This window comes from Embiotoca jacksoni, unplaced genomic scaffold (genome assembly GCF_022577435.1).
Source record: "Embiotoca jacksoni isolate LCO1_2020_lvr unplaced genomic scaffold, fEmbJac1.0.p SCAF_32, whole genome shotgun sequence".
Taxonomy (NCBI): domain Eukaryota; kingdom Metazoa; phylum Chordata; class Actinopteri; family Embiotocidae; genus Embiotoca; species Embiotoca jacksoni.
The window spans coordinates 2,296,067-2,307,381 of NW_027185384.1; the positions used below are offsets into that span (position 1 = coordinate 2,296,067).

At 46.3% G+C, this 11,315-nt stretch overlaps 1 protein-coding gene across 1 annotated transcript; it reads right to left on the minus strand.

Moving 5' to 3' along the window:
* Window positions 1-2,002: 2,002 nt before the first annotated feature.
* Window positions 2,003-11,113, minus strand: btg1 (B-cell translocation gene 1, anti-proliferative). The gene is made up of 2 exons (XM_069164934.1): window positions 10,602-11,113; window positions 2,003-6,727 (listed from the first exon to the last, which is right to left on the minus strand). Exons 1-2 carry the CDS (start codon window positions 10,744-10,746, stop codon window positions 6,324-6,326), a joined length of 549 nt encoding a protein of 182 aa, XP_069021035.1. The 5' UTR covers window positions 10,747-11,113; the 3' UTR covers window positions 2,003-6,323.
* Between the last annotated feature and the right edge of the window lie 202 nt (window positions 11,114-11,315).

Sequence of the window (11,315 nt, forward strand, 5' to 3'; positions counted from 1 at the left end):
AAACGATTATAAAATGAGGAAGTAGAAATTCAGTAAATCCTAAAGTCCATAACTTTAGTCGCAGCCCGACTTTGTTCATCGTTCCACGTAACCTTATCTTTTCACAATCAGCCACACCTTCCGGGACCTTCCGCCTCATCAAACCATCTTGACCAGCGTGACCTCTGTTGCTGTGTGAGTGAGAGAGGAGGGCAGAACATATTACTCTGCTGTTTCATCAGTGCGCAGCTGAAACTTCAATGCAACTCACGGACGACAGCTTGATGGTATTCTGTCACACCTCGCAAGAGCGAATAGCGATCTTTTACGCTGGCGTGTCTCTAAATTCACGTTCAATTTGAATGAAGTTCATTCCCATAATTTGGCCTACCTTGAGGGATTTTTAAACTGAGCGGGAGCATAAATTGAGCCTTTAAAAAAAAAAAACATTTAGTGCCATATTTATGTAAAAATCGTCTGTCGTGTTCCAACACCTATCAAAGTTTTATATTCTCAGAATGATAGCATAATATTTCCAGCTCGAGCTTCAGCAGCCTCTGCGAGATGAAAAATGTGTCAAAACAGCTTGCTCAAATGAGTCATTGCAAAACCTTTTCCAGGGAGAATTGCAAAATCCAGTTTAAATCTGAATCGCGTGTGTTTCCTGTGTTGCTGTTGGACGGTTCTTTATCCACGTTCCCCTGAGGATATTTTCAACAAAACACGCTTCTGATAGGCCCGTACAGTCAAGACACACCCCGGGAAACTTTGACCCGCTTCTTCCCACACCGATCAAACACAGCGGCGAATTTTGTACAAAATAACTGGTAGAAAACGGGTTTAAACACAAGAGCCCTCTCTCGTCTTTGTGCTTCGTGCCGACGACGGCCTCCGATAATTTAAAATTACACTTCCCGCTCCGCAGCTGTTCGGGCGTCATGCTCCTCGCCAGTGTTTGTGGAGGTGAAGCTCGACTTAAGCACAAGCCCAGTCACCTTTCCCTCTGCGCGCCCTCGGCCCCCACGCCCTCAGCTCCCGCTAAACCAGCTCTTCTCGTTCCCCTCCTTTGTCCGCGTGTCAAAAAAAAAAAACGAGCCACATGTTTTTCTTTTTCCGCCTGCTGCTAAGCAACGTGGGGGGATTCAGAGTGCCGCAAAGGATCGCAGTCTTAATCCAAACTCTGGGTTTTTGCCGAGTCAGCTGTTTCGGGCGCAGCGGTGTATATCGTGCATATCGGCGCCCCGGCAGAGGTGGCGCTTTTCCTAGGTAACGCTACCATCTGTCGCATCCTGTCGTTTTAAGCGGTGGAAGCGAAGGATGGCTCCATTTAGACGGAAAATTAGTTGTTGTTTTGTTTTTTTTTTCCTCAAGTGTCCAAAAAAAAAAAATATGGCGTGTTTTGAAGCTCTTTGACGTGAAGCGATTGGATTTGGCGATCAGGGCAGGCAACGGACCTTTTAAGGGAAAGCGGGAGAAAGAGCTTATGAAATGTCGCACAGTCGGTCTCCAGATGAAGAGCTGCAGCGCGACTGACAGCCGCGCCACCCGTTAGGGAAGCAGACTTCCAGTTTGCATGTTTATGTATTTCACAACAGCTTAGATTAGACATTTCGGCACCATTTCTTTTCTTTTTTTTTTATCAAATTTACCAGCAAACTGGTGTCAGCTGCGGGGAGGGTTAATGCGTTTACACAATCTGTGACCTGAAATCTCTTTATACACTAAGTGCAGTCGACTGTCTCGGGAGAGAGACGGACGTTGGGAGAGGCGACGGGACTTGATCTCCTCTCCGGTTCTCTTTTGCACAGATGGCCGACTCGGTCCTGAAAGTACCGTCGTCCAAATTCCGATCCGGGCCCCCCCCCCCCCCCTCCCCGGCGAGGCCGCGACGCCGGTTGTTCATGTACAAAGATCCTCCTCGGGTAAATCTCGGGACGTGCGAGAACGAGTCACGTCTGTTACCGCAACGCCGTCGTTCGATAACAGGGATTACCGAGCAAATGACGACACGGCTTCCAGGGAATATGATGCCAAGATAGGAAATCTTTTATTACAGAGAAAAAAAAACTTTTCTTCCAAAATATAGAAATCTGTACAACTTCCGCACAATCAATTTACATGAACTGTACAAATTTACAGCAGTTCATCACAACATACCCAAGGAAAAGAAACTGAACACAATAAAGATGTACTGACATGAGATCACAAGATACAGCTTTTCTTCTTGGGTAAGCTCAGATTTTTTTGTCTATTTTCTGGTTTTGTATGTAAATAGAAAAAAAAAAAAGGGAAAAGAAGAAACTGAAAAGAAAAGGAAAAAAAAACAAACAAAGGATACGTCTACACTTACAGATCATGGAAACTAATATTTTTTTTTTTTTTTTTACCAAAACAACTTTGGTCCTTGCCAACACTCCCATCACAAATGGCTTCACTTACAAAAAGCGTTATCCATGTTAAAAGATGAAATACAAAAAAGGAATACATCTAAAAACACCTCAGGATAGCAATTATTGGCACTTCCCATGTGTAATGTTATGTACTCTAACATTTGTTGTACAGTTACAATACATTCTACAATATGTAAAACACCTCAAATGTGAAAGTGGCAATAATTCAACTAATCGATGACAATATTGACAACAACAACAACAAAACTGCTGTTCCCTTCCTGTTTCATGTCTTAACATGCACAACTTTTCCATAAGAGTATTTATTGAATGTCCGAGGCCTGAGTTTGGCAATACATTCCAGGAGAGACTCCTCGCGTCTCAAAAAAAATGTCACACAACTTCAACTTGACATTTAGTGCATTTATGTGCTATTTTCACCTCTTGACTACTCGAAGCACTCTCACGACAATTCTGTTACCTATGTGCGCACAAGCTCAATGGATGCCATTTAAATAATCGATATTACTGAGGACTTAAAACCATTTTGGGTGGTTGAGAAGGTGTCGAAGGGGATTTGGGTTTCGTTTTTTGTTTTTTTTTTGAAATTTTGTTGCTCTAAACACAAGGTCGGTTAAAAAAAAAAAATGTGGGTTAGATCACCAGACTGAAAATCCTCTTAAAAAAAGAGGATGAAGAGGAGAAAATGGGGATGAGTGGAAAGACGAGGAAAATCTACCAGTGTGACCATAAAATACATCGAGAGAAAAGTGAGACGAGAGCGATCATCTCGCGTCCGAAATATAGACCAATCTCAAAACATCTTGTCACATGACATTAAAAAGCTATAATGGAGCAGCATGATTTTAAAACTGGTGTCCATCATGGAAACCGAAGCTCTGGGCTCCCATCCCAGCGGGCTCCTCTCCATCTGGTCAACATGGAATCACTGCTTTTCACAGATTGCTGAAGGGAGTATCAGCAGAGAGCAGGACGGGGTGGGGGTGGGGGGTAGGGGTGGGAGGAGGGTTAGGGGGTTGCAGTGCGTCAAAGGCTATAGCTATATTACCCATGATCCTCTCAGGCTTAGGGGAGCTTAAACACCCATAGGTCTGGTGATGAGCGGCGAACCAGCCTGCCGTGACGGATTTGGCCAGCGGCTAAAGGGCCTGAGCAACACCCGTAGCCGGTCCAGCATCTGTTCCATCGTGCTGTTTAACCCCTCAGACCCAGAACCACTAGTGAAGTGGTGGGGGGGAGGGTGTGGGGGGGGGCGAGGGGGTACATCAGACAGCCATCGCATCCTTTCATATGTGTAAACAAAGTTGCTACTCAAACTCAGTAATTAAGTGCAGCGCAATCCAGTAAGATGAAAACAGAAAACAATGGCCTAGTACCCTTGGTTCTTCATCTTTGATCCATGTTTCCTTGTCTCTCACTACCCCCCCCCCCCCCCCCCCTCCCCACAAGTGCAGCTTGAGCACGCCAAATGCGTGTGCTGGTTATCCATCACTGCTGAGGGGAGGGTCGAGGGCTTCTGGTCAGGGGTGGGGTGGGGGACGTTGAACAAGTCCAGAGTGTGGGGGGGGGTGTCGGGGGGGGGGGGCCGGAGGGATTTTAGCTGCCCTGGACAAAAGAGTCCGGCCCTGGCCCCCCTTCGCTCACACCGGCTCCCCACCCCTGCCTTCCTTACCCAGCTCCCCACGGTGATGGATGATGATATGTGTCACATTAAGTCTACCTGCATCCACAGGGGGGGTCAGCCAGCAGCATGCCGGCTCGCTTTTGGCTGAACAGGAGGTCTGAGCTGAGGGGTGATATGTGGCACTTGAGGCACTCTAACCCCCACACTTAGAAGGGGCGCTGGGGTGGGGTGGGACGGGGCGGGGCGGGGCGGGGGTGGTGGTGGTGGTGGTGGTGGTGGTGGGGTATGAAGCTGCCAGGCTGGAAAAAAAAGGGGGGACAACCTCCAGTGAGGGTCCAGGCAGCGAAATGCACCAGGCTGGCCCTCGTAAGCCCAATGTTAGTTTAATATCACACATGGCTCATAATTCACGACAATGAGGTCTCCGTAAGGCACCTCCTTTTTACAAGACCTTAGAAATAGCTCGTGTAAATGAAAATAGAAGAGCTGATTAGGCCTGGTGTCGTTTTCAAATTAACCTCTGAACACTCGGTGCTCCAGACCTCCCTTTGGCCAAAGTCTCACACAGTCATCACTTAGTCCAGACCTTTCAGACAAACTTTTTTTTTTTCCTCCTCTTCCTTTCTTATTTTTTTTTCTTATTTGTTTTTAAATCAGCAACACAAATCTCCATCTGTGTGCGCCTGCGGGGGGGGCGGAGCTCGGCTCTGCGTCGTGCCAGAGTCGGACAGTGCTATACGAACGGATGACAGGATGTTTCCCAACATACCACCCAGGATACTCTCCACTTCGAAAACAAAACAAAAAAAAAAACAAAAAAAATCAACAGCTCTGAAATGTTCACAAATACAGTGTTAAAAAGATTTTGAAATCCAGAGGCGCTCACTCCCAGTTTTGGCGGACGTCGGCCCGCGTGGGAGCTACAGTATGAACAAACGGCTACGAATGGTAAAAGGGCAGTTTAAAAACGGCGTGAAAAGATGACATTCGAATGGATGGAATGCAGGCGATTTTCTCTAGAAAAGTACACATCCCACACAATCTCACGTCAAAGTGCATTCAATGTCAATTCTAAAGTGGGCCACATGACCATAATTTGGGTAAATAAGTGCACCCCTCTTTGCTACTTTTTTTTGAGTTTTGGAAAATGCCTGGCGATGACAAAGCGGAGGGCGAGGAAAAGGGGTGGGGGGCAAATTAACAACACAGGAACTTGATTGTGAATTTCGACAACATTCATTAAACTCGGAGCGGGAGGCAGGGGGGGGGGGGGGAGGGGGAGAGACGGATCCCCCTTCAATCTCCCCCGTAGAAAGCTACACGTAAATGGGTGACGGGAGGGCGACGGTGCAACGGGACACGCTGGTATCCATAGGTAGCAGGTGTCACAACACGTTCCACTTACGTACAGGCCGAGAAGAGGCTGAGATGAAGGTTTTCTGAAGCTCCATGTTGATAGCGGGAGGAGGAGGAGGAAGAGAAGTTGAGACCCCAAGCCTTATTTTTCAATAGCTACAAGATAAAGAAATCTTAATACCTGTGGTCCAAAAGTTGTTGTTTTTTTGTAGTTTTTTTTTTTTTTTTTTTTTTAATAGAAAATAGAGACGCTCTCATCGGGTGTTTCTTTACCTTGAGCTTCGATTGCAACGGGCACAGGCTGAACCTCAACTTCCTCCCCACCCAGGAAACAAAACAAATGGGGAATAAACCTCAGCGTTTTCAAATTCAGGGGGGGGGGGAGGGGGGGAGGGAGGAGAGGGGGGAGGGGGGGAGTTTGGTTCTTTACAATTTAAACTGGGGTGTTTTTTGCAGTGGTGTGCTGAACGTGTACCCATAGTAACCACAAGATAGAAAAGTGCAAAGTCAATGCCGATTGCCCCTTCAGAGATGGAGCCGATCACCATGTTGTTTAGTCGGGGGAAGGCGGAGCCAATCTCCACGGGGGGGTTCCTGGTTGGTTGGTTGGTTGGTTGGTTGGTTGGTTGGTTGGTTGGTTGGTTTAGCTGCCCCAACAGTTCCATTTCCACAAAGCCTCTCCTTAACAAAACGGAGTGCCCGGCTGATCCAATGACACAACAGAACAGATAATAATGGGGAGAGAGGGTAAAAAATATCAAACCTACAAGGTTTCCATCACCTGGACGATAGGCCACATCCTCTGTTTTTTTTTTTCTTTTGTTTTTTTTCTTCTTTCACTATTTCATTTCATATTCTTAGCTTTAAAAAGGCTCACCCTGATCTGGCCAAATGATCCGACCAGCCACGGCGTGATCCTGAACAAGAGTAGGCCGGTGTGACAGCGCGCCTCTCTAACTGGACACAGTCATCATGTTGTAGGCTTTGGAGGGACTGGTTCTGCCCAGCACCATCAGTTCCTCCTTGCAGCTGATGTGACTGTCCACCATGGGGCTCCCTGACCCGCCGTTTCCTGAGGGGGCGGCGGCGGCGGCCATCACCTGCATTCCCACAGGGACGGGCTGCGACTCGTACAGGACGCAGATGGAGCCGTCCTCGCCGATGCGGTAGGACACCTCGAAGGGGTCCACCCAGAGCGTGAGCTCACTGGGCAGCAGCAGGTAGAGTTGCTGGATGGTCAGGCCGATGCGCTGGCCCGCCTGCCCCACCAGCGGGTCCATCTTGTGGTTGATGCGGATGCAGCGGTAGCCCGAACCCTTGCAGGGCCTGTCTGGGAACCAGTGGTGCTTGTATTGCTCTGCAGGGACACACGGGAAGAAGAGAAGGTGGAGAGAGGGTTTAGCTTCGGTGCCGGTCGCATCAGATCACGGCAAATGCGCCGATTGTACAGAAATTGGTTGGGTTTCTACGCGGGCGCGACCTGCGGTAATCTGGAGCCGAGCAAAGGTTGAACTGAAAGTAGACAGACTGTACTCCTGTGTTTGATAAGGCCACGTGATTTAATAAGCATCTTATGGCCATAAAAACAGGGACATCATAAAAAACAGCTCATTTGAAAGAAACGTATAAATCCTGATTTATTACTATATGTTACATCATGTCAGTGAACGTAATCTCAAACCAAACATCACTGCCTGTACTTTAGGGTTGTCTCCAAGTACTAAACAAGAGCAGGGCTTTTGATTAATTAAGAGGACTCGGTCTTAATCTTGTGTTCTGTGTCTTTTCCAGGCAACTCGAGCAGTTATAAATCAGAGAAACTGAACCGAAAAAAAATATATTTTGTCTGCTCAGGAGAATAATCTTTACAATCTATTGAAAATGTAATAACCAAGTACATTTATGTAATGTTATAAACAGGATGTTCCATAAATGACAGATTTAGCCCGTAGAGCTTGTAAAAAAAAAAAACATAAATAAATAAAGTACACAGTGCATAAGAACGGAGTTATTATTGTGTGCAAAAGAAAGGGAAGAAAAACATGACCACCTGTTAAAGGCCTGATAAGCAGCCATAAACAGGCAGCCAGTAGCACCCTGGGCTACGTGACAAAGAGACGGCCAATGAATTGCACAATCCCTCCCCTGGCTGTCGTCAGTGTCACAGTCTCTCCCATGACTGGCTGAACAAAAACACCAAAAGTGCCCTAGTGGCCGGCCGTCTGGGACACATGGCGCCGCCTCCTAAAGGGAACAGAGCCTATTTTTTTTTTTTTTTTTTCCTCCTCCCTCTCTCTCTCTGTCGTCTTTGTGAATCACTGGTTTCACTGCACTTCGAAAACTTCCACAGTGACGCTACTCTCGGTATGCTTCATTTTACTGGTCGAGATGATGAGTGGAAAAATTCAACGACTTGAGTGTTTGCTTTTGGGTGCACGTGGAAGTAAAAAATAAAAAAACGAGGCCTGTGTTTTCCCCCCTTCGCACGTTCACTTTTAGCCCGTAAAAAGAGCTTCTTATCTTTTTTTTTGTTGTTGTTTTTTGTAGGAAAGCTGGACAGTTTCCAATCCCCTTTTGTTAAAACCTTTTAATTCTGACAAGGCTCATACATATTGAATTCCCATTGATGGCAACCGCATTGTGGCCAATGAAAAACAGGGGTTAAGTGAAGACTGGGAGGGGGGGGGGGGCCGTAGGCCACCTGTATGTATCCACAGGATAATAACAACCAATCTCCCCCCCTCCCCGTGCCTTATCACAGAAGGCTGTATACGGCTGAGCTAATGGAGGGGCTGGCACTCGTGAAAGAGCACAAGGGGGCTGGGTGAGCTTTCAAGCCTCAGACCGAGCGACAAAGGCGGCTACCTACAAACCCCGGAGCAGCTGGGAAATGATCAGCTCAGCAGGGCCTATTCTTAAAAACCAGGGCACATGGGAGGAGGAGGGGGAGGAACCAGTGAGGGGAGGAGGGGGGGTGGAAAAGTAAGCAGTGCGCGCTTATCCTAAAGAGTTTAACCAAAGAGGGTTGTTTATTCATTTGTCGCCGACCTTGAATGCGAGAAATACATGACGCAATGCTGTTTTTCTTCCCCGTCTGCGGGGTCTTGTTTTGGTTTTTTTTTTCCTCTCTCTCTCTCTCTCTCATTTGAGGGCCCCTTTTCAAAAGAAGCACTAAAATAAATAAATAAATAATAAAAAAAAAAATCACGCTGCTGTTGCTGCTAATAAAAGAGAAGAACCGAAAATTACAATTATGCAATCAATGTGGTTGCAATCTGGCCAACGGGCTCTAATTTCCACCCCCACCACACTTCCCTTCGCTCAGCACAAACACGAGGAGCCAGGCACTCGGGCTTTTCAGCATGCAGACACAATAGTGAGTAATTGTGATGATTCCAGGCACAAAAGAGCTCCGGCCGGTCTAGTTTGGGAAGCAAAGCAAAAACCCCGCAGGGTGCTACCACACTCACTTTCTGTCGTCATACATTTAAGTCTTGTCCTGGGGGAAAAAAAAAAAAAAAAAAAAAAAAAAAAATGGGATTTACATTCACTCTCGTTTTGATTTAGATTATTTAAACCCATAATCTAGATTATTCCGATGCAAGTAACGCTGTAGTCGGTGGATTCCCCCCCCCCCTCCATTTCCTTCCCTGTTGCCCTCCATCTTTAATGTCCTCCTATAGGCGCACACCAAAACATGTCCCCCCCCCCCTCCCTACACAAGGCCCTCACAGCAGACTCCCAACTTTTGTCTGTTTACAAACACCACCATCGAAACGGGAGATGATTTTCCAGCAATTTTTTTTTTTTTTTTTTTTAAATCGACAAAATGAATCTCTAAAAGAGAACAAACGCAGCACTGTGCATCTTTTAACACGCTGAATTGGGAGAACTCTTACAAAATGAACTGCTGCAATCTGTGGTGCCAAATGATGAATTAGCCTTTTATTTGTTCTTTGTCAGAACATTTATCCTATTTGCACAGTTCATATAAGATTTGTAGTGTTTTAGCTGGAGAGAAAAAAAACAAAAAGGTCTATTTTTTTTATTTTTTTTTTCCTCCTTCTTGCTGGGGATTAATTGCTAAAAAAAAAAAAAAAAAAAAGCAAGTGAGGCCCTTCTATAGAAAATGTAGGTCATCTGCTGCTGTATGTGGACAGCAGGAGACAGATGTATGGCAGATTGAAAGCCCCGAGTCTGGAATGTGTTTACAGCAGGAAATGAGGCACAATCCCAGAGCTGCTGGGCTCGATGAAAGCTGCCTTAATATGCAGTAAGCCTGCCAGTAACACTGAAGGAGGGGGGGGGGAGGATAAATAAATAAAAATAAAATAGGTTCGGTGTTCTGGAGATATATATATATAAAAAAAAAAGAAGGAAATATTGTGATTTGATTTCCATTCACAGTAATAAAATATCGTGTGGAGGGCTACTTAGAAGAATGGGGGGGGGGAAATGTGGTGAAATATCATTTTCTCTTATGGTTAGAAAGCCAAATGGCGTCTGTAAAGGCCGTAAACATCCCATTTAATGTCGCAAAATATGACGTTTCAAACAGGACTATTGTGTATATATATATATATATATATTAAAAAAAATAATAATAATAATAAAAAAATGTTATGTTTATATGGCTCACGATGCTGATAAAAAGTTTAGTTTGGCAGTGCTCAGGTTTTTGATAATTGACCCATTTCGTCGAAAGCATTACGTAATCGGGCAGCCCCGACTTGGGGGCTGTTTTGCTCCGAGAAGCTTCACCGACCGAAGGCGCACTTCCTTGTTCCGAGCCAAAGCGTCTCTTCGCCCGCCTCCCTCCCTCCCTCCCTCCCCTTCAAGTCCAAAACACAGCACAACACAATTCAACTCGGAACCCAAATCCATTTCTCCGTAACGCCAAAAAACGTCCCATTGTTGTGTTCAAACGTAAATCGTCGACGGATTCGCCCGAGATCATCCGGTGTGTTTATACTTGATCGTGTTTTTTGTTTTTTTTTTTCCCTCCCCGACGTGCGCAAACAGAGGTGCGCGTTGGGAGCAGCGCCGATAGTGATACTTGCGAGAACAAAGAAAGGCTTCTTCCGACTCATTCTCACGTCTATTAAAACAGCCCGCGGTTTGAAACCACTTATTTGTTAATAAAACACAAAAACCTAAACTTCACATGTGTGCCGTTTTCTTGTGCGTGAAAAGGGGACTTTTTGTTTGTTTGTTTTTTTTTTTTTTCTTACCTGCCAAAATGTCCTGTAAGCTTTGGCTGAATGTTTGGACCTGTCGATCGTTTACGTGTCCTTTTACCCTCAGAAATCTAGACAGAAATCCGACGGCGGCGCTGATCTCTGGCTTCATCGTTCCCCGGGCACAAAGGGTATGCATTGAGAAAGGCAACGGCGACGATCTGCTCGCGTTGTTTCTTTCTTTCTTTTTTTTTTTCTCTCTCTTCCTCTCTTACGTGTTTTTCCGACGGTTCGTTTTTCTTTCCGATTCCGAGCAGCAATCCTCGTCTGTTGGCGCTCGTGTGGTTTCTCTTGGCATTTATCAGTCGAGGTAGAGGGAAGTCTTGACAGAGGAGAGTCCGCGAGGACGGTACCGGTGCTGGGAAATAAAGACGCCTGTTTGCTGGTAAATACAGGGTTGTTTTTTTTTTTTTTTTGGTTTTTTTTTTGGAGGGGGGGGGGTGGTCCCTTGGTTGAAACGTTTAGCCCGACTCTCCCTGCTCACTTTCCTCCTCCAGAGTGACGCTCTCGGCGACGGGGACCGGACCTTTATAAAGCGCCCCGCCCCCCCCGCAGCTTTGACACGAGCTGCTACAGCAACCGCGGCTCCGCCAATCAGCGGCGCCGCCACGCACTGACGAGCCACATATAGGAGGAGCGCAAAAGCGTTCGCGTCACCGCTCTGAAAATAAACAGAGGTACACGGCGTGAAATCGTGCTGCGTTCCCG

Coding starts and splice junctions, on each gene's coding strand:
- btg1 (XM_069164934.1), bottom strand. CDS start 10,746: ATGCATACCCTTTGTGCCCGGGGAACGATGAAGCCAGAGATCAGCGCC. Junction 6,728..10,601: donor CTTACAGGACATTTTGGCAG/GTAAGAAAAAAA, acceptor GTGTCCCTGCAG/AGCAATACAAGCACCACTGG.